The sequence below is a fragment of the Astyanax mexicanus genome, chromosome 6 (assembly GCF_023375975.1).
Source record: "Astyanax mexicanus isolate ESR-SI-001 chromosome 6, AstMex3_surface, whole genome shotgun sequence".
NCBI lineage: Eukaryota > Metazoa > Chordata > Actinopteri > Characiformes > Acestrorhamphidae > Astyanax > Astyanax mexicanus.
The window spans coordinates 55778725-55802730 of NC_064413.1; the positions used below are offsets into that span (position 1 = coordinate 55778725).

General features: G+C 37.5%; 1 protein-coding gene across 2 annotated transcripts in view; it reads left to right on the forward strand.

Annotated features, from left to right (window-relative positions):
• The first annotated feature begins 690 nt into the window (after positions 1-690).
• The window catches only part of ift140 (intraflagellar transport 140 homolog (Chlamydomonas)), an 80751-nt gene continuing 57435 nt past the window's right edge, over positions 691-24006 (forward strand). Inside the window, exons 1-19 of one of the 2 annotated variants that reach the window (XM_049480068.1) lie at positions 691-854; positions 2594-2742; positions 3797-4021; positions 4835-4956; positions 6100-6245; positions 6852-7027; positions 8413-8504; positions 8898-9004; positions 9445-9584; positions 10363-10566; positions 10937-11009; positions 12031-12122; positions 12282-12409; positions 15276-15393; positions 16044-16165; positions 17105-17249; positions 17383-17514; positions 18270-18305; positions 20612-20823. In XM_049480068.1, coding sequence (XP_049336025.1) covers positions 2596-2742; positions 3797-4021; positions 4835-4956; positions 6100-6245; positions 6852-7027; positions 8413-8504; positions 8898-9004; positions 9445-9584; positions 10363-10566; positions 10937-11009; positions 12031-12122; positions 12282-12409; positions 15276-15393; positions 16044-16165; positions 17105-17249; positions 17383-17514; positions 18270-18305; positions 20612-20823 — 2417 coding nt within the window. In that variant the 5' untranslated portion in view covers positions 691-854; positions 2594-2595. The remainder of the gene's footprint in view (positions 855-2593; positions 2743-3796; positions 4022-4834; positions 4957-6099; positions 6246-6851; positions 7028-8412; positions 8505-8897; positions 9005-9444; positions 9585-10362; positions 10567-10936; positions 11010-12030; positions 12123-12281; positions 12410-15275; positions 15394-16043; positions 16166-17104; positions 17250-17382; positions 17515-18269; positions 18306-20611; positions 20824-24006) is intronic. The other variant, XM_049480069.1, reaches the window with a different exon arrangement.

Below are 24006 nucleotides of genomic sequence, written 5' to 3' on the forward strand. Positions count from 1 at the left end.
ATATATATATATATATCAGCTTTCATTACATATATATCAGAGTTCATTATCTATATATATACATATCAGCTTTCATTATATATATATATATATATATATATCAGAGTTCATTATAAATAAATATCAGAGTTCATTATATACATATCAGCTTTCATTATATATATATATATATATATATATATATATATATATATATATCAGAGTTCATTATCTATATATATATATATATATCAGCTTTCATTATATATATATATATATATATATATATATATATATATATATATATATATATATATATATATCAGCGTTTATTATATATATATCAGCTTTCATTATATATATATATCAGAGTTCATTATATATAAATCAGCTTTCATTATATATATATATATATATATATATATATATATATATATATATATATATATATATATATATATATATATATATATATATATATATACATAAATAATAATTGTATATATGTTTTTAATTTGGTAAAATCAAAGAAGCTCATCATTTTTAGGTGTTTTCTTTTGCTCTCTCCAGAGCTGTATTTCTTATTCTTTATGTAGAGAAGTTACCAGTCCTATGTGCCCTAACTAGTGCCCTAAGTAAGTGAATTGGATACGCCCAGGAGAGTCCGCCAATCAGAGCCCAGCCTGCCTCCCGTAGCCCCGTCCTGTTGGTTGTCTCGGTAACCGGGACTCAACGCCTCTCGACCAGCAGCAGCAGCGAAAACACGGAGGATCCGGTACAAATGAGAGTAAAAAGAGAACAAACCGCTTCATATAAAGTCGAATCTGAATAAAACGGATTACGGGCTTTTCTGCGGACCGGTACAGAGCGCTGGGGTAAGAGTGCAGGCTGTTATTCGCTGCGGTTTATCAGTTAGGCCCCGCTATTCGGGTAACGTTAGTAGTGTGGAGGGATTAGCTGCTGTTAGCTAGCGATGCTAATACAGCTAAATTAACTTGTTACCAAACAAACCGGTTCATTTAATACAGAATACAAACTAAACCGGATTAAACCCGCACATTTACACCATTACAGCGGGGTTTTCTGTCAGCGAGCGGGCTGTTCACTTAAATAACATTTATTTTACTAAACAGATAACTTACAGTGTATTAGCTGTAGCTATCAGTTAATGGGTTATATGGGTTTAACTTTTATAGTTAAGTGTTTTTATTATTATTACAGCTAAAGGCTTATTTAAGCAGTGCCACAGAATATACATTAACATATTTTAATAAAGAACCCTGTTTTTTCTGAATCATTTATTTATTTATTTATATTTTTACTTATTTACTTATTTTTTATTTGTACAGCTCTGAAAAAAAATAAGGGGCCATCTAAAATGATGAGTTTCTTCCTCTGGAATATAAATCAAGAGGATCAAAAATGGATGATCACAAGCCATTAAATCAAACTGAACTGCTTGAATTTTTGCACCAGGAGTAAAGCAGCATAAAGATATCCAAAAGCAGTGTGTAAGACTGGTGGAGGAGAACATGATGCCAAGATGCATAAAAACTGTGATTAAAAACCAGGGTTATTCCACCAAATATTGATTATTTCTGAACTCTTAAAACTTTATGAATATGAACTTTTTTCTTTGCATTATTTGGTCTTTGGTTATTCCTTAAGTTTTGTTATTTTGTGCATTTCTCATTTACTGTAAATAAATGCTCTAAATGACAATATTTTTAATTGGAATTTGGGGGAAATGTTGTCCATTGCTTATAGAATAAAACAAAGAAAAACAAATCAACCTTTATTTTTTTATTCTGTAATACAATGAGGGCAATCCTCATTTTCAGTGCAGCTGAGCATTTGCAACTTAAACATACTGGAAATTAAATTGAATTTAAAATAGTATTTAATCAGGTTAGAAAAACGAAACAATAAAGATTTAATGACAAAAGCGTTAGAAAAACAAGCAAACAATTATGACCTAATTAAGAAGAAATAAAATAATTTCGAATAAAAAGATAAGTGTACATGCTTAAATTTAAAGCTGAATTTAAAGTTGAAACCGTAGAAGACTAAAATATTTGAGTTATTAGTTTATAGATCAAAACATCATTTTATTAAACATTTACCTATGAATAGCAAAATCAGAGAAACTGATTCAGAAACTGAAGTGCTCTCTTCATTTTTTCTAGATTTTTTTTTTGCCAACTATTACTTTTTAGATCCCTAAATGTTTTGAAGCATTACAATTGAATTTAAATAAAAAAAGAAAAATATAATAATAATTAGAAAAATTGCTGTGGTGGGTCACTTTTATTATTATTTTTTTTTTATTATTTTATTTCATAGGCTGAGATGATTGAGATCTATATTTTGGAATTATTGTGATTTTGAGATTCTGTGTATATTTCTTGCTGCTGTTCGCTTTCTGTTTCTGCCTATCAATGTGAATGATTCTTTAACTTTATAAAATATATTTATCTTGTATTTTTATGTATTTAGTGTTGTGTTAGGGTTTTTTTTCTCAGGATGTTTGTATCCTCTGTAACTCTCAGGCTAATTAGCTGCTGGTTTGGTGATCAGGGATCTCACTGTGTTCTGTCCCCTGTGTTTATTACAGGTATGGCTGTGTATTTTGATCACCGGGTTCAGGCTCCAGACAGCAGTGGATCAGCAGCTCTCTTAGCCTGGCACTCCTCTCAGCCCCTGCTGGCAGTCGCTTCCATCAACCCTGCATCCGGAGGAAGTGTAGACATCTACCTGCAGCAGGTAAGAACAAGTGATATTGCACTTACTGGCCTCTTTATTAGAAACACCTACTAACTCCCTTCAGGGTTCGTACGGTCATGAAAACCTGGAAAAGTCATGGAATGTGAAAATAGCAATTTCCAGGCCTGGATAAGTTTAGCTCACACATTTTATTATTAAGTCTTTCTTTTAGATTAATTTTAGCCACTATAATCAATTTTACTTATAGTTTTAGTTGATGTTTAGTTTTATTGTCCATGTCTGCACTGATGTCTTAAAAATCTAAAAGTCATGAAAAAAATCATGAAAATCTTTTGGTTAAAAAGTCAATGAACCCTGTATCTTGTGCTTCTTTCACTCAAAACTCTAAAAGTCAGCTCACTGTAGTCACTAAATAATGTTTTATAAACTTATTTTAATTTCTAACCACCTTCAGACAGATTATAATTGTTTTAGTTGAGTTATTTTATTTATTTGTCTTTTTATTTATCATTTTTTTTGTTTTACTTTTTAGTGTCTTTATTTGTCTCATTCCATGTTTTTTATTTGCCTTTTACCTTTTTATTTCATTTATTTGATCCTTTTTTATTGTCTTCTATTTTACCTTTTTTTTTCTATCACTCACTTTCTTTATAATCTTATTGTTATTTTAGATACTCCATTGTTTTAGACAATTATTCATTTAATTATGCTTATTTTTTATTATTCTAATTATGTATTTATCTCTTTATTGTATTGCTTTACATTTTAGCATGTCCATTTATCCTTTTATTCTGAATTATTTTATTTCTTCTCAATTAAGTCTTATGTTGTTTGCTTGCTTGTTTTTTTATCAAATATATTTTTCAGTACAACAGTACTGTTGGAATGTCCTAAAGAAGAAAGTCATCACTGGTGTACTGACTGGTGTACTTTTTAAGTCCTTAAACCCTTTAAGTTTTAACTGCTCGGCTGCATTAAAAATGAGTGTTCCCCTCAATGTATTACCAAGTGAAGATGGATAAAAGTTGATTGATTGATTGATTGTTTATTAAAGAAACCTCTACAGTACCGTGTGGTTGTGTGTGTGTTGTAGGGGGAGCATGTGGAGTTGTGTCATGTGGAGCGTGGGTTCAGCCCGGCGCTGCTGCGGTGGCACCCCACTAAACCCCTGCTGGCGGTGGGCTGGGAGACGGGCGAGACCCTGCTCCTCACACACCCCCACGGAGAACAGACCCTCCTGCCCCAGAACACACACACCGCCTGCATCACACTGCTGGAGTGGAGCTCCAGTGGAGCCAGACTGGTGACTGGAGATGAGGTGAGCTCCATCACTTCCTGACCACGTCCTGTTTCTCTTTTTTAGAATCAGACTCTACTGTTAAAACAACTAGAGTCACTTAAAACAAGACAAATTAACTGTGTCTTAAGTTAAATTCAAAGTGTTCTGCATGTTTACTAGGGCTGGGTGTCGCTACTGATCTACAAAATCGTTCCAATTTGATTTATTTCGATTCTGAATCATGCAGCATACAGGTAATGATAACATGTACATGTAGTGTATTTTTTGCACTATAAGGCCCACTGGATTATAAGGCGCATTTTATGTAACTCTAGTAAGGAACAGGGGTGTCGCCATGTTTTCTTTCTAATACAATAAAGCTAAGCTAAGTAAACAAAATTGTAATTCTTAAGGAAAAACATTTTAGTCGAGTCAGACAAGTCAATCGATTGCTGCATGTTAATCTACACAAATTTCTCACCTGAAAACTGTTTATTTACAGTTAACTTAGATTTACAGATTTCCACTACAGCTGGAGCATTTGCATTAGCGGCTAACTGCTAACGATAATGCCTTTTGCACGTTTCGAACCACACATGGTGTACTTTTCCCGTCGTTACGATAGCAAAGACACACTGACGCTCCAAGTCAAGCTGCACGGTGCACTAATGACATGCCCTGTATCTTCATCATGATAGCAAAAAAAAAACGTAATTTTTAATTAAAGTCAAAGTAAAAAGAACAATTCAAAGAACAAGTGCAATATTTACATTATGGAGAAAAACGGTGGAAAAACAGCAAAAATGGAGATGCTCATTGTGTGTGTGTGTGTGTGTGTGTGTGTGTGTGTAGGCAGGGGTTCTAGCCTTGTGGAAGGTGGATGCTAGAGGAAGACTGCATGGGAATCATGTGACCAAACAACAATACAACAAACCCCTAACCACCTGCATCTTCAGACCCACACCTCCCACAGAGTAAGCACCGCACCTAACCATCACCTAACATCACTTTACTGTACCTCACATCACCTCACATCACCTCACATCACCTCGCGTCACCATACATCACCTAACCATCACCTAACATCACCTCATGTCACCTCACTTCACCTTAAACCCCTTAACATCACCTCACACCACCATACGTCACCTAACCTCACCTCACATTACCTCACATCACCTCACACCATCATACATCACCTAACATGACCTAAAACCCCTTAACATCACCTCACATCACCTCACATCACCTCGCATCACCTTACCTCACCTCGCATAACCTAACATCACCTTACCTCACATCACCTAACCTCACCTCACATCACCTTACCTCACATCACCTAACCTCACCTCACATCACCTTACCTCACATCACCTAACTTCACCTCACATTACCTTACCTCACATCACCTTACCTCACATCACCTAACCTCACCTCACATCACCTTACCTCACATCACCTAACTTCACCTCACATTACCTTACCTCACATCACCTCACATCACCTTACCTCACATCACCTAACTTCACCTCACATTACCTTACCTCACATCACCTCACATCACCTTACCTCACATCACCTAACTTCACCTCACATTACCTTACCTCACATCACCTCACATCACCTTACCTCACATCACCTAACTTCACCTCACATTACCTTACCTCACATCACCTCACATCACCTTACCTCACATCACCTAACTTCACCTCACATTACCTTACCTCACATCACCTCACATCACCTTACCTCACATCACCTAACTTCACCTCACATTACCTTACCTCACATCACCTAACCTCACCTCACATCACCTTACCTCACATCACCTAACCTCACCTCACATCACCTCACAGCACCATACACCATCATACATCACCTAACATCACCTAAAACCCCTTAACATCACCTCACACCACCATACACCACCATATGTCATCTAACGTCACCTAACATCACCTAAAACCCAAATATGTTTACCATTAAATTGGACTTTTGCTAATGTTCATTATTGTGCATTACATTTTTTCAATAAATAAGTGGGTATACATTGATTTTGTGTTACACACATGTAATTGTGTGTGTGTGTGTGTGTGTGTGTGTGTGTGTGTATGCAGGGATGTGGCGATGTTGGCGAAAGCAGCAGTCAGTGGTGATGAAGATGCCCTGGATAAGTTTAATTGGAGGAAGAGCAGTAAAGGGGGCGGGGTTTGGTCTCCTGGGTCACAAGAAGGACTCACTATCTACGCCAGCACAGCCGACGGTCAGACATACACTGCCTACTTAATATCAATATCAGTATCACTACTTCAGTATTCAGAATTAAGTTCGTATAATGTTCATATCCAGCTCTAATAATATTCTTTACCAGAATAATTCAATAGTACATCAATAAACGTCTATTTTTTGGTCTATTTTCATACATAAGGCGCACTGGATTATAAAGCACATTTTAAGAGACACTATAAGAAACTTCTAATTCAGCAGGTCTTGCCTCTGGTGGTGGTGGGGGGGGGGGGGGGGGGGGTAGCTAAATAAGTTAAGTAAAGCTAAGCTTAAGTAAACAAAACTGTAATAAAAAAACCTTTCTTTTAAAGTTAAAAGAGTGCTGAATGTTAATCTACACAGATTTCTTTCCTGAAAACTGTTTATTTGGGTGAGTAAATCGCTTCAGTTTATTTACAGTAAGCTTACATTCCCGAATTTCTCCAGCACTAAGGCTGGAGCATTAGCATTAGTGGCTAACCTTTTCAGCAGCGCTATCTGGGGTTAGAAGCAGGTTACACGCTAATAATACTTCTCTCTAAAAAAAGGGAAATAGCGGTTAGCGGCTAATACTAATGCTATTGTGTGTGTGTGTGTGTTATAGGGTGTGTGTACAGTGTGGATGACCGGGGGCGCAGTGTGTCCCTGCTGACTGTAGAGGGCAGAGTGCAGAAGATGTTTTATTCGGAGCGCAGAGCCATGCTAGCTGTGGTCACCGACTCCCTGCTGCTCTCACAGTTCAGCCTCGGTCCAGAAGGAGGAGCTCAAGAGCTGAGCAAGGTAATGTCATGTTTTAAATATTTACTACAGCAAAGCTATTTTAAAGAATTTAATTAGTGTGTGGGAGTTTTAACGTGCTGTATTTTAATACTGACTGAAATTGCTAACACAAAAGTGAAAGAAACAAACAGTAAATGCTGTATTTTTGCCTTATAAGCTTTACATTTCTGAATGCTGCTGCTGTACTTTTAGTGGTGGTTAAATGTGGTCTGTATCGTTTGCTGATTTGTGTGGTTAGTGGTGTTTGTTAGCTCTGCTCTGTTGCTGTGCTAATAGCTTCTCATAGGCTACTGTACAGGCTGAGTGTGCACTCTGGAGAAGGGTATCCAGTTAGTGTGGTTAAAATATTATTCTCTATCCTCCACAAGACGTATTAGTCTTACACATTCTAAATATATGAGTTAATATGAATAAGTAAAATAAGACTAAAAACTTGATACACAGATCAGTTGTAACACTTCTAAAACAGTTTATACCATGAGAACTTCCCTAAACAACTCAGTAACTCAAATATAAAGAAGTCATTTAAAATACAGACACATAAACAGGTGTAAAATAATGAAACTCTTGAGGATAGGTAGAAATAGTAGCTATAGAAATAAATCTAGAATCAGATAAGTTAAAACGTTATCTTACTTTGTGTCACAGATTTGAACTTGAACCATCAAATTTCACACTTAAACAAAAGGAAATTAGCACATCTGAACTGGGAGAAATGGAGGAGCATATCTGTTTAGTCTCCCTCATCTCTTACTGCACACACCTGCATGACTAAGCACCTTATTACAGCCAAGGCCCCTGATTGGCTGATGGGCTTTAATATGTGCACCAATGAGGGAACTTATTACATGTTGAGAGTATTAAAGGCTTTTTAAACAGTGTGGTTGAACAGCACAGTTCTAAGTTATAACTGGAGCTTAAAAGGTTTATAGTGTTTAAAAGGTTTATAATTTTTTAAGTTTTATAACTGGAGTTTAAGAGCTTTATTATAACTGGAGTTTAAAAGCTTAAAAGCAATTGTCTGCAGTGCTGAAACATTAACTATTGTTCTGTGTTGCGGAAACAAGCACAGTTTCAGTATATAAATCAGTGTGGTATATGATATATTTATTTTGGGAGTAGCAGTGATTTTGGGCTGGTGATTGGTGGGTACAAAATGGTTTTATTGAAAGAGAATTAGCAGCTTATTTATTAAGGAGTAAAACACAAATGAATATGAACTAGTTAATTTAAATGAGTCTGAACAGAACTTTGAACTGGTTTATTTTAAATGTGAAATGGCACAACACTGGCAGACTTCCTAGCTATGATGTGACTATTTTACGCTTTGTAAAACTTGAACACACATCTGACAGTGTGTGTGTGTGTGTGTGTGTGTGTTGTAGGTGAAGCTGAGTGGGAGAGGAGGACACACTGCAGATATCGTGTGGATGGAGAGCGGACTCCTGATCACTGCATCTGGAGAACAGCACATCAGGTCTGAATTCATTGTTGCATTGTGTTGCATAGTTCTATTATTTAACTTATTTTATAATTTAGAATTTTTTTACTTTTTATGTGGCAATTTGTTTTTTAAATGATTTTTAGAATGTTCTGTTTTACATATATATATATATATATATCAAATGTTGATTTTAAAATGAGTACTTATTATTAAATGCTTTCAATCCCTTTGATGTTGTAAAGGCTTGGCAACATTGTAAATGAGGGTCACCCTCAATGTTTTTTTCCCGAACATAAAGATTAAAATAAAGGTTGATTGATTGATATATAGCTGTTGTTAGTGTTTTATTGCGAGGATAAGAATAATGTGATTTTTCTGTTGCTGTTATTTGTGTGTGTGTGTGTGTGTGTGTGTGTGTGTGTGTAGGTTGTGGGATCTAGAGAGAGATGATAATTATATTCTGTCTCTGGATGAGAATTTGGGCTTTGAGAAAGGAGAACTGCTGAACTGTGTGTCCTACTGCGCTGCCAAAGGTGAGAACACACACACACACACACACAGCCCACACATTCTCACACACTTTCACACAACTTCAGAGTCAGAAAATTAAATCTTTCATCTAAATAGATCTGCTGCTGCATTTAAGGTGGAACAGAAAACAGAAATTTACTGCCAAATCTTGTTTAACTACTCTATCAGGCTTTAGGAGCTTTGAGTGAAAAATAAAAACTTAGCTTTACTTCTTTAAGACTATGAGAACTCTCCTCAGCGCTGCAAGCTGGTCTGGTAATGAAGCCATGCCACCCACAGGGGGCACTCTGAATACCGTGGTTAAAAACAAAAACTCATAACTGAATTGAGATTGAAATAGCCGATAAACCACTGTCTCGGGTATTATGCTGAAATCATGTTGAAATCATGCAAAAACACACACTTTTACACATAGACTAATTTTATTTTCATGCTTTTCCAGATGTCCTTGCCGCAGGAACCAACAGGGGGCGTGTTGCTCTGTGGCAGATGGTGACAGTGACCAATCAGAAAGCAGATACTAAAACTCAGTGGAAGTTACAGACGCCCACCGAGCTGGAGGGGAACATCACTCAGCTGCAGGTTTGAGCACTTTAGCATCTTTACCCAGACCTTCCATTAGGATCTGCACCCAGAGACCAGAGCAGATCATTTAATCCAATCAGAGACAGATAGATTTGGACATAGACAAAGTTATTCTGAAAGATATTGACAGACAGACAGAGAGACAAGCAGATAGAGAAACAGACTGAGAGGTAGATTAGTAAACAGATATCTGCCGCTCTGTAAAAAATAAAGAGAGCACTTCAGTTTCTGAATCAGTTTCTCTGATTTCTCTATTTATAGGTTTATGTTTGAGTAAAATGAACATTGTTGTTTTATTCTATAAACTACAGACAACGTTTCTCCCAAATTCCTAATAAAAATATTCTCATTTAGAGCATTTATTTACAGAAAATGAGAAATGGCTGAAATAACAAAAAAGATGCAGAGCTTTCAGACCTCAAATAATGCAAAGAAAACAAGTTCATATTAATAAATATTTGGTGGAAAAACCCTGGTTTTAATCACAGTTTTTTTCTTCATGCATCTTGGCATCATGTTCTCCTCCACCAGTCTTACACACTGCTTTTGGATAACTTTATGCTGCTTTACTCCTGGTGCAAAAATTCAAGCAGTTCAGTTTAGTTTGATGGCTAGAGGTTTTCATTTTGATAAAATCAAAGAAACTCATCTCTCTCTCTCTCTCTCTCTCTCTCTCTCTCTCTCTCTCTCTCTCTCTCTCTCTCTCTCTCTCTCTCTCTCTCTCTCTCTCTCTCTCTCTCTCTCTCTCTCTCTCTCTCTCTCTCTCTCTCTGCAGTGGGGGTCGAGTCTGCAGTTGTTGGCCGTGTGCAGCAGTAGTTCGGTGTTGATTCTCTCTGAGCATGTGATGTGTTCACACTACAGCCAGCAGGTGGCGGCGGTGCAGCTCACACCCACACAGCTGAGCCTGACGTACTTCAGCACGGATACACACCTCACACTGCGCACCGACACACACATCCGAGCCGTGCAGCTCGCCAAGGTACTGCTGCTCCACACACACAGGTTTTTATTTACTGTGTTCAATATTGTTGTTAATAAAATTATGAACTGATGAAAATAATACTGATGAAAAGTTTATTTTTTATTTGCATAAAAACCTTAATGTTAAATGTGAAACAACTCATTGAAACAACTTATCCTGATCCTGCTATAATAAGTACTATAATAAGTTTTTATACACATGAAATATGAATAATATGAACAAAAGGTTTCTAGTTTGCACAACTGGTAGTAAGTCATCTTAAAAGTCAACTTAAAAGTTTGAGTTGGCCTCAAAACTGAAACATCTAGTACAGTAAGTTGCCTTGAAATGTTGATTTTTTACAGTGTGTGTGTGTGTGTGTTTATAGGAGACAGTGACTGTCTGGGATGGGAGATGTGTGACAGTGTATGAAGTCTCAGGACAGTCTCTGAGAAGCACAGGTACAGAATTCCTCTGGTGTTAAAGGAATACATGTTATTCACACCAATCTCACACCAGCTTCACACAATCAGTGCAAATCCAGTGAAAGATACTTAAGAAAAATGTGGAGTCTGTACTGTTTTAGCTTTACAGTAGTACAGGAATAGGAGTAAATTTGCCTTTTTTGTCTCTTTTTGTTGTATAATAAAGTAATTAAGTAGAATTCTGGTGTAAAATGGACTTTTGTTGTAATAAAATATGATAAAAAGTTCTTATCTTTGATAAATTGCACACCTCCATTCTCCCACAGCTTTCAGAGATCCAGAAATTTAAACAGTTTGTCCAAGCACCCTTCAGACTGGGTGATACGGGGCATAATTTACCCTGATAAATCACTTTTTACACCGTTATCCAGCTCAAAGTAGCTCCACACCATCCGGAGAGCTCTCACATTTAAAACGAGGCATTAATAACTTAAAAAGTGCAGAAGAAGCTCATTAAACACCACTGTTAACATCCCATAACGCTAGCTTCAGCTCCGAGCACCACCATTACTGTACTGATAATGATATAGACATATATATACATAGACTCCTCATAGCGTAGCAGCCTCAGCTGTGCAGAGTCTAATTATTTGTTTTTTCTACCTGGAAAACAGTGGAAAAAAATATTTATTTCCACTGCTGAGAAGTGTTTGTTGGACACGCCCAGGTAGCTGCAGCGTTAAAACAGCAATCTGCCAAAGTCAGAGCTCACCTGGTTCTACTCTTAAAGAGAATGATGAGCAAGAGGCCCTCTGATTGGTTTATTTCATGTTAAGCACACCCATGATTAATTAAGAGAGTTAGTACATTTCTTTTGTGCGTTTTGAAGTGAGCAAAATGTACTTTTCCTGTCATTACGATAGCAAAGACACACTGACATGCCCTCAATCAATCTGCACGGTGCCCTGGTTAATGGCTCATCTATAGTAAACCTGCATATATGTATTTAGTAGTGTATAAACTGGATCACATGTTTTATGTAACATTGTTTCTTCAGGCTCGTTCCAGTGTGATTCTGTGGCTCTAGCGGTTCATGAAGAGAATATTTACACTGTGGAGCCCAACCGGGTACAGGTCCGCACACCACAGGTCAGCTCCAGAACACTGAGCTTACACTGAGCTAACACACACTCACACAATTATATAGACACCTGAGATGCTAACATTAGCGGGGAGAGAACTAACATTAAAGAGAGCTAGTGTTAAAAGCGTTAAATTTGACAAGAACTGTGTATTTGTGTTTTACAGGGTACTGTGAAGCAGCTGTTAACGTTTTCTGAGGCGGAGGGAAACCCCATCATGCTGGACGTGTGCGGATCTTACTTGGCCGTAGGGACGGACGCTGCACACGTCAGGGTGTTCGACCTCACACGCAGGTAACACTGTGTTATATTACTGTAACATCCTGTAATAATGCTAATTCTGAATCTCTCAGCTTGTCCAGAAATGCATGTGTAGCGTCGTCCATGAGGGAGTGCTCAAATCGTGATTTGTTTTTACTGCAGTGGAGTAAAAGTGCATTACATTCCCTACCTGTAGGAGGAGCTCATGAGCAAGAATACATATTCTCATATAACTCTGCTTTAAGCATAGCTTTTTTTAGCACTAAGTTACACTAATTGAGAAAAGTATATGGAACAGCTGATCATTTATACAACCCCTGGCAAAAAGTATGGAATCACCAGTCTTGGATGAGCACTCCTTCAGACATTTCATTCTGTAAAACAAACTCTGATCAAAAACATGATACAATAATAAGGTCATTCCAAAGTGCAACTTGTTGGCTTTCAGGAACACTCAAAGAAATGAAGAAAAAACATTGTGGAAGTCAGTGAATGTTACTTTTATTGACCAACCACAGGGAAAAAATATGGAATCACTCAATTCTGAGGAAAAAAGTATGGAATCATGAAAAACAGATAAACAAAAGATGATTCAAAATACATCACTAGTATTTAGTTGCACCACCTTTGGCTTTTATAACGGCTTTCAGTCTCTGAGGCATGGACTTGATGAGTGACAAACAGTATTCTGCATCAATTTGGTGCCAACTCTCTTTGATAGCAGTTGCCAGATCAGCTTTGCAGGTCGGAGCCTTCTTGTGGACCATTTTTTTCAATTTCCACCACAGGTTTTCAATTGGGTTGAGATCTGGACTATTTGCAGGCCATGACATCGACTGAATGTGTCTTTCTCCAAGGAATGCCTTCACTGTTTTTGCCCTATGGCACGATGCATTGTCATCTTGGAAAATTATTTCATTATCTCCAAACATCTGTTCAATTGAAGGGATGAGAAAACTGTCCAAAATGTCAATGTAAACTTGTGCATTGATAGAAGAATTAACCACAGTCATCTCCCCAGTGCCTTTGCCTGACATGCAGCCCCATATCATCAAGGACTGTGGAAATTTGGTTGTTTTCTTCAGGCAGGCCTGTTCATAAATCTCACTGGAACGCCACCAAACAAAAGTTCCAGCATCATCACCTTGTCCAATGCAGATTCTTGACTCATCACTGAAGATAACTTTCATCCAGTCATCCACAGTCCATGATTGCCTCTCCTTAGCCCACTGCAGTCTTGTTCTTTTATGTTCAGGTGTCAATGATGGTTTTCTTTTAGCTTTCCTGTATTGAAATCCCATTTCCTTTAGGCGATTTCTTACGGTTCGGTCACATACATTGGCTCCAGCTTCTTCCCATTTATGCTTCATCTGTTTAGTTGTACTTTTTCGGTTTTCAAGACAAATGGCCTTAAGTTGCTTGTCTTGACGCTTTGATGTCTTTCTCGGTCTACCAGTACGCTTGGCTTTAACAACCATTCCATGCTGTTTGTATTTGGTCCATATCTTGGATACAGCTGACTGTGAACAGCCCACATCTTTAGCAACCATGCGTGAAGAGTTACCTTCTTCAAGAAGTTTCACAATCCTCTCTTTTGTTTCAAGAGACATTTCTCTTGTTGGAGCCATGGTTCTTGCCACTCTAATTCGTCCAGCAGCCCTCCAAGGTGTCATGACTGCAGGTGTTTTTAACTGCAGACTAACGAGCAGATCTAATCTGAGGCAGGTGTCCATTTAGGGAAAGGAAATTGACTGGGTGTGTCCTTATTTTCTACCTTCAATTTGAGTGATTCCATACTTTTTTCCTCAGAATTGAGTGATTCCATATTTTTTTCCCTGTGGTTGGTCAATAAAAGTAACATTCACTGACTTCCACAATGTTTTTTCTTCATTTCTTTGAGTGTTCCTGAAAGCCAACAAGTTGCACTTTGGCATGACCTTATTATTGTATCATGTTTTTGATCAGAGTTTGTTTTACAGAATGAAATGTCTGAAGGAGTGCTCATCCAAGACTGGTGATTCCATACTTTTTGCCAGGGGTTGTAGTATCTTCTGAAATCAAGGGTATTAAAGAGCCACTAAACCCTAAAACATTTTTTTTCATTAATAGCTGAAATATGTTAATTTGAAGTCGTGCTTAAAAACATATGATAAACATTTTCTAGACTATAAAAAACGCTTTTATTGTGGTAATTTCTGCCTCTGAAGCTCCTCTCAGGTTCACCTGTGCTATTATAGGTGAGGATGATGTGTCTGTTAACTTTGGTATACAGACACTCACAATATGCAAATCAGTCAAAAATCAATAATGCCCCCCTTGCTAACGACCAATCATCTGCATCTCACTGCTATCAGAGGCACACTGTGGCTCAGCCCAATCAGCTCTACCTCCTGCCCCACCCCTAAACCCATACATCACCCAGTGCCCCTCCCAAAATACCCCTCGCATTTTTTAGCCTTTTTAAATTTGAATCAGCAAAATCAGGGGCAAAATCAGGGTTTAGTTACACTTTAGAAAGAGATTATGCTGCATTTCTTGGGGTAACTGTCTCTACTGTCTCTGCATTTCTGTGAGGATTTGATTGCATTCAGGGAAAAAAGCAGCCTTAGTGACCCCAACTCCTCAGCTCATCCCCATCATAAAATATTGGATGGAGCTCCAAGCTCTCTTCTACAGGGACTAGGCAAGCTGTGTGTGTGCATTTGCACATGTGTGTCAGCAGTGTGTGTAGCTTTGTGTAAGTTACACACTAAAACGATAGCTTCCAATCACACGCTGCGAGAATGTACAGCGACGAGACGACGTAAGACGAGGCAACAAGTGTCTGGACTCTAATTCACCTGATCTTTCATTTTTGTTGTGTGTGTGTGTGTGTGTGTGTGCGCGTGTGTGTGTGTAGGGAGGCAAAGCCTTTGTGTAATGCGAAAAACATGGCTGAACTCATTCCTGACCTGGGAGCTCTGAGGTCAGTGAAATGTAACGCCAGTGGGAACCAGATCAGCATCCTCATCACACAGGTACACACACACACACCTACACACACACACACACACACACACACACACACATACATACACATACACACACACACACACACACACACATACACATACATACAGTATCTTATTTAAAAAAGACACGTTTGTTAATATACAGAATTGTCAATGAATTGTTAAAGTGTGATGGAGCGCAGTGGATTGCGCTGGAGGGGAATGAGTTCACACACGCAGCTCTTAAATTGTAAACACACCAAATAAGGGACAAGACAACAGTCATACTAACTGTGAGAGAAAGCAAACTCGAGTTACTGTTACTAATAAATAAACTAATAATATATAAATTAGAAACAGACTTAAATAGACCTTTTACATTATGGGCAATTTACATTAATTAAAAAACTTTGAGTACTTTTTCCTCTTAGTAAAATTACTACAAAAATCTCCCTCACAATAGAAAAGATTGATTACGTTTTGTATTAAAATATGGTCATATTCAAAGTGATAACATCCAGTTTATGTGAATGTGAATGTCTCCAATAATATTCTTTGAAATGTTATATACCTAGGTACGACAGCTTTCCAAATGTCCTACAAAGTCTGTTTAGGGCCCTAAAAGTTTTACTGTGTGTGTATGTGTGTGTAAAATATATGTGTTTGTGTGTGTGTAGATAAACGGGCGTCCAGATCACAGGGTGTATTTCTATGATGTTGAGATGGACACACTCTCCCACTTTGACTTTTTCACTGGACGTCCTCTCAGTGGTCTCTCCCAATCAGACGACAACCAAAGGTACTGCACTGCTTCTGTGTTTATAAATGTTAAAGTAGTGCTGGGCGTTATGACCAATAATGTATATTGCTGTACTTCTTATTATTTATTTAGATTGGCTTTTTTCTATAGGTTTGTGACTTACTCTACTGTTAGGAGCACACAAATTACACAATATTTGAATAAATCAGACTTTATTACAATAAAAAAATGAAGAATGTGAACAACAGACCTTAAAAAGAGATACGCCAACAACTTTAACATGGTTTCCTTTACAAAACTAAATATTTTGAATATGTATATAAACATTATGAACAGACCTAAAATACTCTTAATATGTTTAAGTATTCAGTCATATTTCTCAAATGTTCTATTGCACAAGTAAGACACACATTTTTAAAATCTATTTGCAATATCTTATTATAGAAGTCATTAGAGGCATTACAGTATTAAAATCAGCTACAATTCTCTTCTCGTATTTCGTACCTTGTATCCAGAGTTTTATTGGGTTTTGTCACTTTTTCTCTGAGCTGTGGATCTAATGCATAGTTCCATTTCTCTCTTTCCTGAGTGAATATTTGCTGTTTGCTGTTGTTTTTCTATTTTACTCAGATAAAAAAACACTCATACAATGAGGAGCTACAGCAGGAGCTCCTCAGATAAAGTACTGTTCTCATGTTTCTTCAGATTCCCCAGAACTGAGCTAGCATTACTTAAGTATGTTAGCTTGTTATGGTTACTGGCTAGCATTAGTTAGCGAGCTGTATCTGTCAAATCATACCGATTTAAATTTCCCAGATGAACAGGTATACCTCCCAGCACTATTTTAAAGTCAAAAGGATTGGACTAAACAAAGCACTATTAAATGCACCACTTTAGAATTGTGTTTGTTTTATTAACAGTAATATATAGGGATGTTTGTGTGTGTTTGTGTGATATAATTATTAATGTGTGTTGTAGGTCTCGGGATAATGAGCTGGAGCTGGCGGGTCGGTATCCGGTCTCTCAGTTCTGGGATCAGAGTGAGCCGAGGCTGTTTGTGTGTGAATCTCTTCTTGTGAACTCTGAGTTTCACCACGTCGACCAATCACACGCCACGGAGAAGGTACAGCGACCTGGAGCTTTGTGTTCACAGTGTGGAAGAAGATGGCGCAGTTTTAGAGGTGTTGCTGTTCTCTTATTTATTGTGTTTGTGTGTGTGTGTGTGTGTGTGTGTGTGTGTGTGTGTTCTGTGATAGGTGGAGGTGTTGGTGGTGACGTTTTTTGTGACGCAGGAACACGGCCTCCTCCTGCAGGACACACACCCCAAACCCCCCGCACTGCAGGGGCTGCTGGGACTGGATACACCCTATTACTACTACACCTGCAAGGTACACACTCACACACACATATAAACACACACCCATAAAAATGAAGTTTGTGTTTTATAGATTTATAAGAATCATGCATTTGTAGGATGAGCAGCAGAGCTGAGTATGTTCTGAGGTTGCATCCATAAAAAAATGACCAAAAAGCTTATTCTCTTGTTTTCCCATTGAGCTTCTGGTACCTATGAAGTTTATAGAATTTACAGAAAGTGTGCATTGAAAATCTGTGGTGTGATTTAAAGTGGCTGTTCATGCTCGGAAATCGTCAAACCTGACTGAACTTTAGATGTTTTATAAAGAAGAATGATCCAAAATACCTTTCTAAAATACCAAAATACCTTTCTGCTAAAGGAGGATCTACTAAATATTGATGTAATTTTTCTATTGGGGCCCAAATTTATTCACCTGCCTTATTTAGGTTAAATTATTATTGCTTATTGTCTGTAAATCCTGTAAACTTCATTTCGCTCCTTTATTATCACTGTGTTCTTCTGCTATATCATATGTTTAACTGAATAAAATTGCTGATCCCAACAACCAATGATTTATAAAGGAAAATCATGAAAAAATAAACTTTTTCATACTACTGTATACTCTATTACTGTTACACCTGCAAGGTGCCCAGCTATATATACAGATGCATATAAACACCTCCATCATTTTCTTTCTTTTTCTCAGTTTTTTCCATCAGTAGTTTTTGTTCTTTTCCTTTTTTCGTACTCTTTGTTTTGCTCATCTTCTGCTTTGCTTCTAATCAGCTCTTGTTTCGGAGAGGTGGAGTCTTTCTCCCAGATGTGAGTACACCTCTCTCTCTTTCTCTCTCTCTCTCTCTCTCTCTCTCTCTCTCTCTCTCTCTCTCTCTCTCTCTCTCTCTTTCTCTCTTTTTCTCTCTCTGTCTCTCTCCCTTGGGCTTTGGCTTTTTCGTTGAGCCCTTGAGCAAGGCCCTTAACCCTCATTGTTCACCTGTGCCACAGTGATTGTTGCCCACCACCCCGGGCATGTGTCCTTACTGTCTCACTTAGTTTATGAGTTTGTGTGCATAAATTGGCCTTAAATGAGTGTGTGTGAGTGTGTTTAGTAGTGTGTGTGTTCACATCATGGTTAAAGGCAGAGGCAAAACTCCATCTGTGGTCACTATAGTTGTCTGGTTTTGTCTTGTGTGTTTTTCTCATAATCTCGTAATCATTCACACACAGACACGTTTAGAAGTCATGTAATAAGAATTTCAGTCCTATAGTTTAGATCAGATGAGACTCTGATTAATACTGATGTTATAAATCACCTTATTTGAACTTTATTTGGATTTTATTTGGATTTTATTTGGACTGATTAATTTAATTTAGTAGTGACTTTTATTAAAATCATTTTTATAGTATTTCTAATGTCTTATAATCCGGTCTGACTGACTTTTAAAGCACTACAGTCAGGTCCCTCCCTATGTTTGTGTGTGTGTGTTTAGTGTTACACACTCTGGATTAATGGATGTAATTGTTATTTGACTTTTGATGTGTAGTAACTATTTTGTAGTTGTTGATTGTGCTGTGATTTTGGTCTATAGCCTGTGTTTCAGCTTGTTAGCTTTAGGATTAGCCTCCACTTGGTTCTATATGTACTGTTTAGTTCTGGCTTATAAACATGGAAAATAGTGCTGTTCTTCTGTCAGTTAAATAAAGTGTTTTACATCAATTTAAATATAATGGGATATTTTAAATGCTCTCCTTTAAAATAGATTAAGATTTACCTTCTGGGAACTCTCCTCAACACTGCCAGCTGTGCAGTAGTGTCCTGTAAAGATGCCTTGAGACCTCCAGCTGGTGCTCTGAACACTGTGCTTAAAACAAATGCCAATAAAATAGCCAATATATGGTCTATTAAAGCCTGTCTGAACCAGCCTTGATCACGACTCACTGGACTAGGACATTTATAGTGTTGACCCACTACAAGGGGTGTAACAAAGCATCGTCACTTGATGCATCTTGAGTGAAAAAAATTGATGATGTTCATCATGGGAACATCGATTTCCCTATTCTGTTAATGAAATGTTATGAAGTTGGATTGTTTGAACACCAGAGCTTCCCAAGAATTTCCCCCCGGGGATCAATAAAGTATCTATCTATCTATCTATCTATCTATCTGTCTGTCTGTCTGTCTGTCTGTCTGTCTGTCTGTCTGTCTGTCTGTCTATCTGTCTATCTGTCTATCTGTCTATCTGTCTATCTGTCTATCTATCTATCTATCTATCTATCTATCTATCTATCTATCTATCTATCTATCTCTATCTCTATCTCTATCTCTATCTCTATCTCTATCTCTATCTCTATCTCTATCTCTCTCTCTCTCTCTGTCTCTGTCTCTGTCTCTGTCTCTGTCTCTGTCTCTGTCTCTCTCTTTCTCTCTCTTTCTCTCTCACAATCCTCTAGTGCAGGTCGGAGAACCAGTGGGCGATCGCACAAGCACTTATTCCGCTCTGTGTTCACCATGGACACTGCACAAGTTTTGGATCTCCAGCCTTTGTTGTTTTATTCTATAAACTACAGACAACATTTCTCCCAAATTCCAAATAAAAATATTCTCATTTAGAGCAATTATTTACAGAAAATGAGAAATGTCTGAAATAACAAAAAAGATGCAGAGCTTTCAGACCTCAAATAATGCAAAGAAAACAAGTTCATATTCATAAAGTTTTAAGATCATCCATCTTCCTCTTGATTATATTCCAGAGGTTTTCGATTTGGTAAAATCAAAGAAACTCATAATTTTTAAGCGGTGTCTTTTTTTTTTTTTTACCAGAGCTGTATATAAGGTGCATTGTTCATTGTCATACACTTTAGAAATAATTATTCCACGAATAATAAGAAAATTGAATCCAGAATTGTGAGTCGAATCAAATTGTGAGTTTATTGTTACACCCCTACACAGTACTGTTATTTAGTTTACAGTACTAAAAAATCCATTGGCGGACAGAACTTATATTTTCCATACTGACGTTTCTCATATGATTCTTCATTGTTCTGTATGAGTGATATCTAGAACGTTTTTTTTTTTTTTTATCAATTACTAAGAATAAAAGAATTATGATCTGAATTATCTGTGTTTATAGCCTGGAGAGCAGGACATGGACAACAATGTGAGCCCCTCTACCCCGGCTGCAGTTCGTCCCTCCTCCCACATGGTGGTACGACGAGCTTTGCGAGATTTCATTGGTTTAGAGAGCTGCGAGAAGCCGACCAGAGATGCCATGCTCAACTTCAGCTTCTACTTGACTATAGGGGACATGGATGAAGCTTTCAGAGCCATCAAACTCATCAAGAGGTAGGATAATGCTCTATAATGTTCATATGATCCACAACACGCTCATTCTGACAGAGTGTAATACACTATAGGAAGCGTAGGGGTGCTCTATAATGCTCTATAATGTTTATATGAACCACACGCTAATTCTGACGAACTGTAATACACTACAGGAAGTGTAGGGGTGCTCTATAATGCTCTATAATGTTTATATGAACCACACGCTAATTCTGACGAACTGTAATACACTACAGGAAGTGTAGGGGGCACTCTATAATGCTCTATAATGTTCACATGATCCACATGCTTATTCTGACAGACTGTAATACACTACATGAAGTGTAGGGGGTGCTCTATAATGCCCTATAATGTTTATATGATCCACACACTCATTCTGACAGACTGTAATACATTACAGGAAGTGTAGGGGGTGCTCTATAATGCTCTATAATGTTCATATGATCCACACGCTCATTCTGACACACTGTAATACACTACAAGAACCGTAGGGGGAGCTCTATAATGCTCTATAATGTTCATATGATCCACACGCTCATTCTGACAGACTGTAATACACTACAGGAAGTATTGGGGGACATCTATAATGCTCTATAATGTTCATATGATCCACAACCCACTCATTCTGACAGACTGTAATACACTACAGGAAGTATTGGGGGACCTCTATAATGCTCTATAATGTTCATATGATCCAAAACCCACTCATTCTGACAGACTGTAATACACTACAGGAAGTGTAGGGAGCGCTCTATAATGCTCTATAATGTTCATATGATCCACACACTCATTCTTTTCCATTCTGGTGGGGGTGAAGGGAAATGAATGGAGCAGAGTTTAATACAGGAGATGACAGCTTTAGCACCAGCATCTATTGATGGCTATTTTCAGCACACACACACACACATACACACACAAAGGTATTTTGCTGATTCCCGTAACATCACACAAACATGCATATCCTGTTGCGTTATTGGCCGTCAAATCCTTCCTGGTCGTGACCTTTGACATTTAATAAGACTTGAATTTGTTTGATGTCACACACACACACACACACACCATTCCATAGCATAGAAAACATTCCAATGCAGAAGAATGTGTGTGTGTGTGTGTGTGTGGTTCAAACTTATTTCCTAACATTCACAGTGACCTTGACATACTGTTGGGTTACCAGTGTGTTACACACACACTCACACACGTTGGTTTTGATATACTAGTGACCCATAATAAATTCTGTGTTCTCATAATAATAACTGTAGCTTAGCTAATTAATACCTCTGGGACCAGAAAAACTATAAATATTTTTTTCGAATGAATGTACAGTGGCTTGCGAAAGTATTCATACCCCTTGAACCTTTTTTTTTTTTTTACATTTTGTCACCGTACAGTCACAAATTTAAATATTTTATAGAAATTTTAAGTGATAAACCAACACAAAGTAGCACATACTTGTGAAGTGAAATGAAAATAAAAATCTGAAAAGTGTGATGTGCAAAAATATTTAACCCTTGTGTGGTGTTCATATTTTTGTTACTCGTTTACTTTGTTACTTGTATTTAATTCAGCAAAATTAAGCAATTTTACATTAAAATGCTTTACACATGCTTGATTCACCTAAATTGCAAGCAATATAAATATAAACAGCTTACATGGTTAATATTTGCCCTTTACCTTTCTTATGTTACATTTCTTTTAAAAAGTGCTACTCTTTTTTTTATTAGTTTTTTTTATAAAATGTAAAAGAAAATGAATTAAACTCAAGATATGAGTAGAAAATTTGTTTAGTTTCAAATTTACAAATGAAGCAATGTTTATTAGCCCTTGGCCAAACATACTGTATGTAATATAAATGGTTGGGGGGGGGGGGGGGGGGGGGTGTACAGCGTGTGTTTATCGAAAATGTGTTTTGATAAATGTGTCTCACAAAAAATGAGCCAATGCCAATGAGTTTTAGTATCATTTGATGAAAAATGAAAACGGGTCCCACAGACCCGAACACCACACAAGGGTTAAAAGTATTTATTAGAGAACACTAGTGAACAAACAGCATCATGAAGACCAAGGAACTCAGCAGAAAGGTCAGAGATAAAGTTGTGGAGAAGAAGTTTAAAGCAGGGTTAGGTTATAAAAAACATACCCTAAACTTTAAGCATCCCAAGGAGCACTGTTCCACAATCCATCATCCAAATAAGGAAAATGTATTCTAAACCTGCAAACCTACCAAGTTCCATTCACCCAAACTGACAGATTGAGCAAGAAGAGAACTGATCAGAGAAGCAGCCAAGAGGCCCATGGTCACTCTGGAGGAGCTGCAAAGATTCACGGCTCAGGTGGGAGAATCTGTCCACAGGACAGCTATCGTACGCCGTGCGCAACACAAATCTGACCTTTATGGAAAAGTGTCAAGAAGAAAGCCACTGTTAAAAAGAAAGACATAAGAAAAGCTGTTTGTACAGCAAACATGTGGTAAAAGGTTCTGTGGTCAGATCAGACCAAAGAGGAACTTTCTGGCCGGAATATAAAGTGCTTATTTGTGTGGCAGAAAAGTAACACTGCTCATCATCCTGAAACACACTATCCCCACTGTGAAACATGTTGGCGGCAGCATCATGCTCTGGGGATGATTTTCTTCAGCAGGAACAGGGGAAATTGGTCAAAGATGATGAAAAGATGCTTGAAGATAAATATCCAACCTCTATCCAACCTGACTGAGCTTCAGCTCTTTTTACTTAAAATCTCGATAAAATACATTTAGGTTTGTGGCTGTAAGGTGACAAAATGTGAAAAAGTTCAAGCGGTATAAATACGTTTGCAAGTCACTGTATGCTAGGCAAAACATGCACACACACATTGCTTTACTATTAGAGATACACAGAAAAGCCTTTTTAATGCTGTAATATTAATATTTATTATTGTGACAGTCCCGTGTGTCAGTGTGAGCAGTGTCCAGTAGAACAGTATAGTGCTGGTCAGTATAAGATCAGTATAATACAGTAATGATGCTGTGATGATGATGATGATGTAATATGTTGGGTCCAACCCGTCAGAGTTAAGTACAGGTACCATAAGCAGACTAATGAGTGAAGACGACTCTACTGTACTGAACTTCTTCTCTTCACTGATACACACTGATATATATATTCTCACAATCAGCCTCTATACAAACTTACTGACTGTACCACTCAA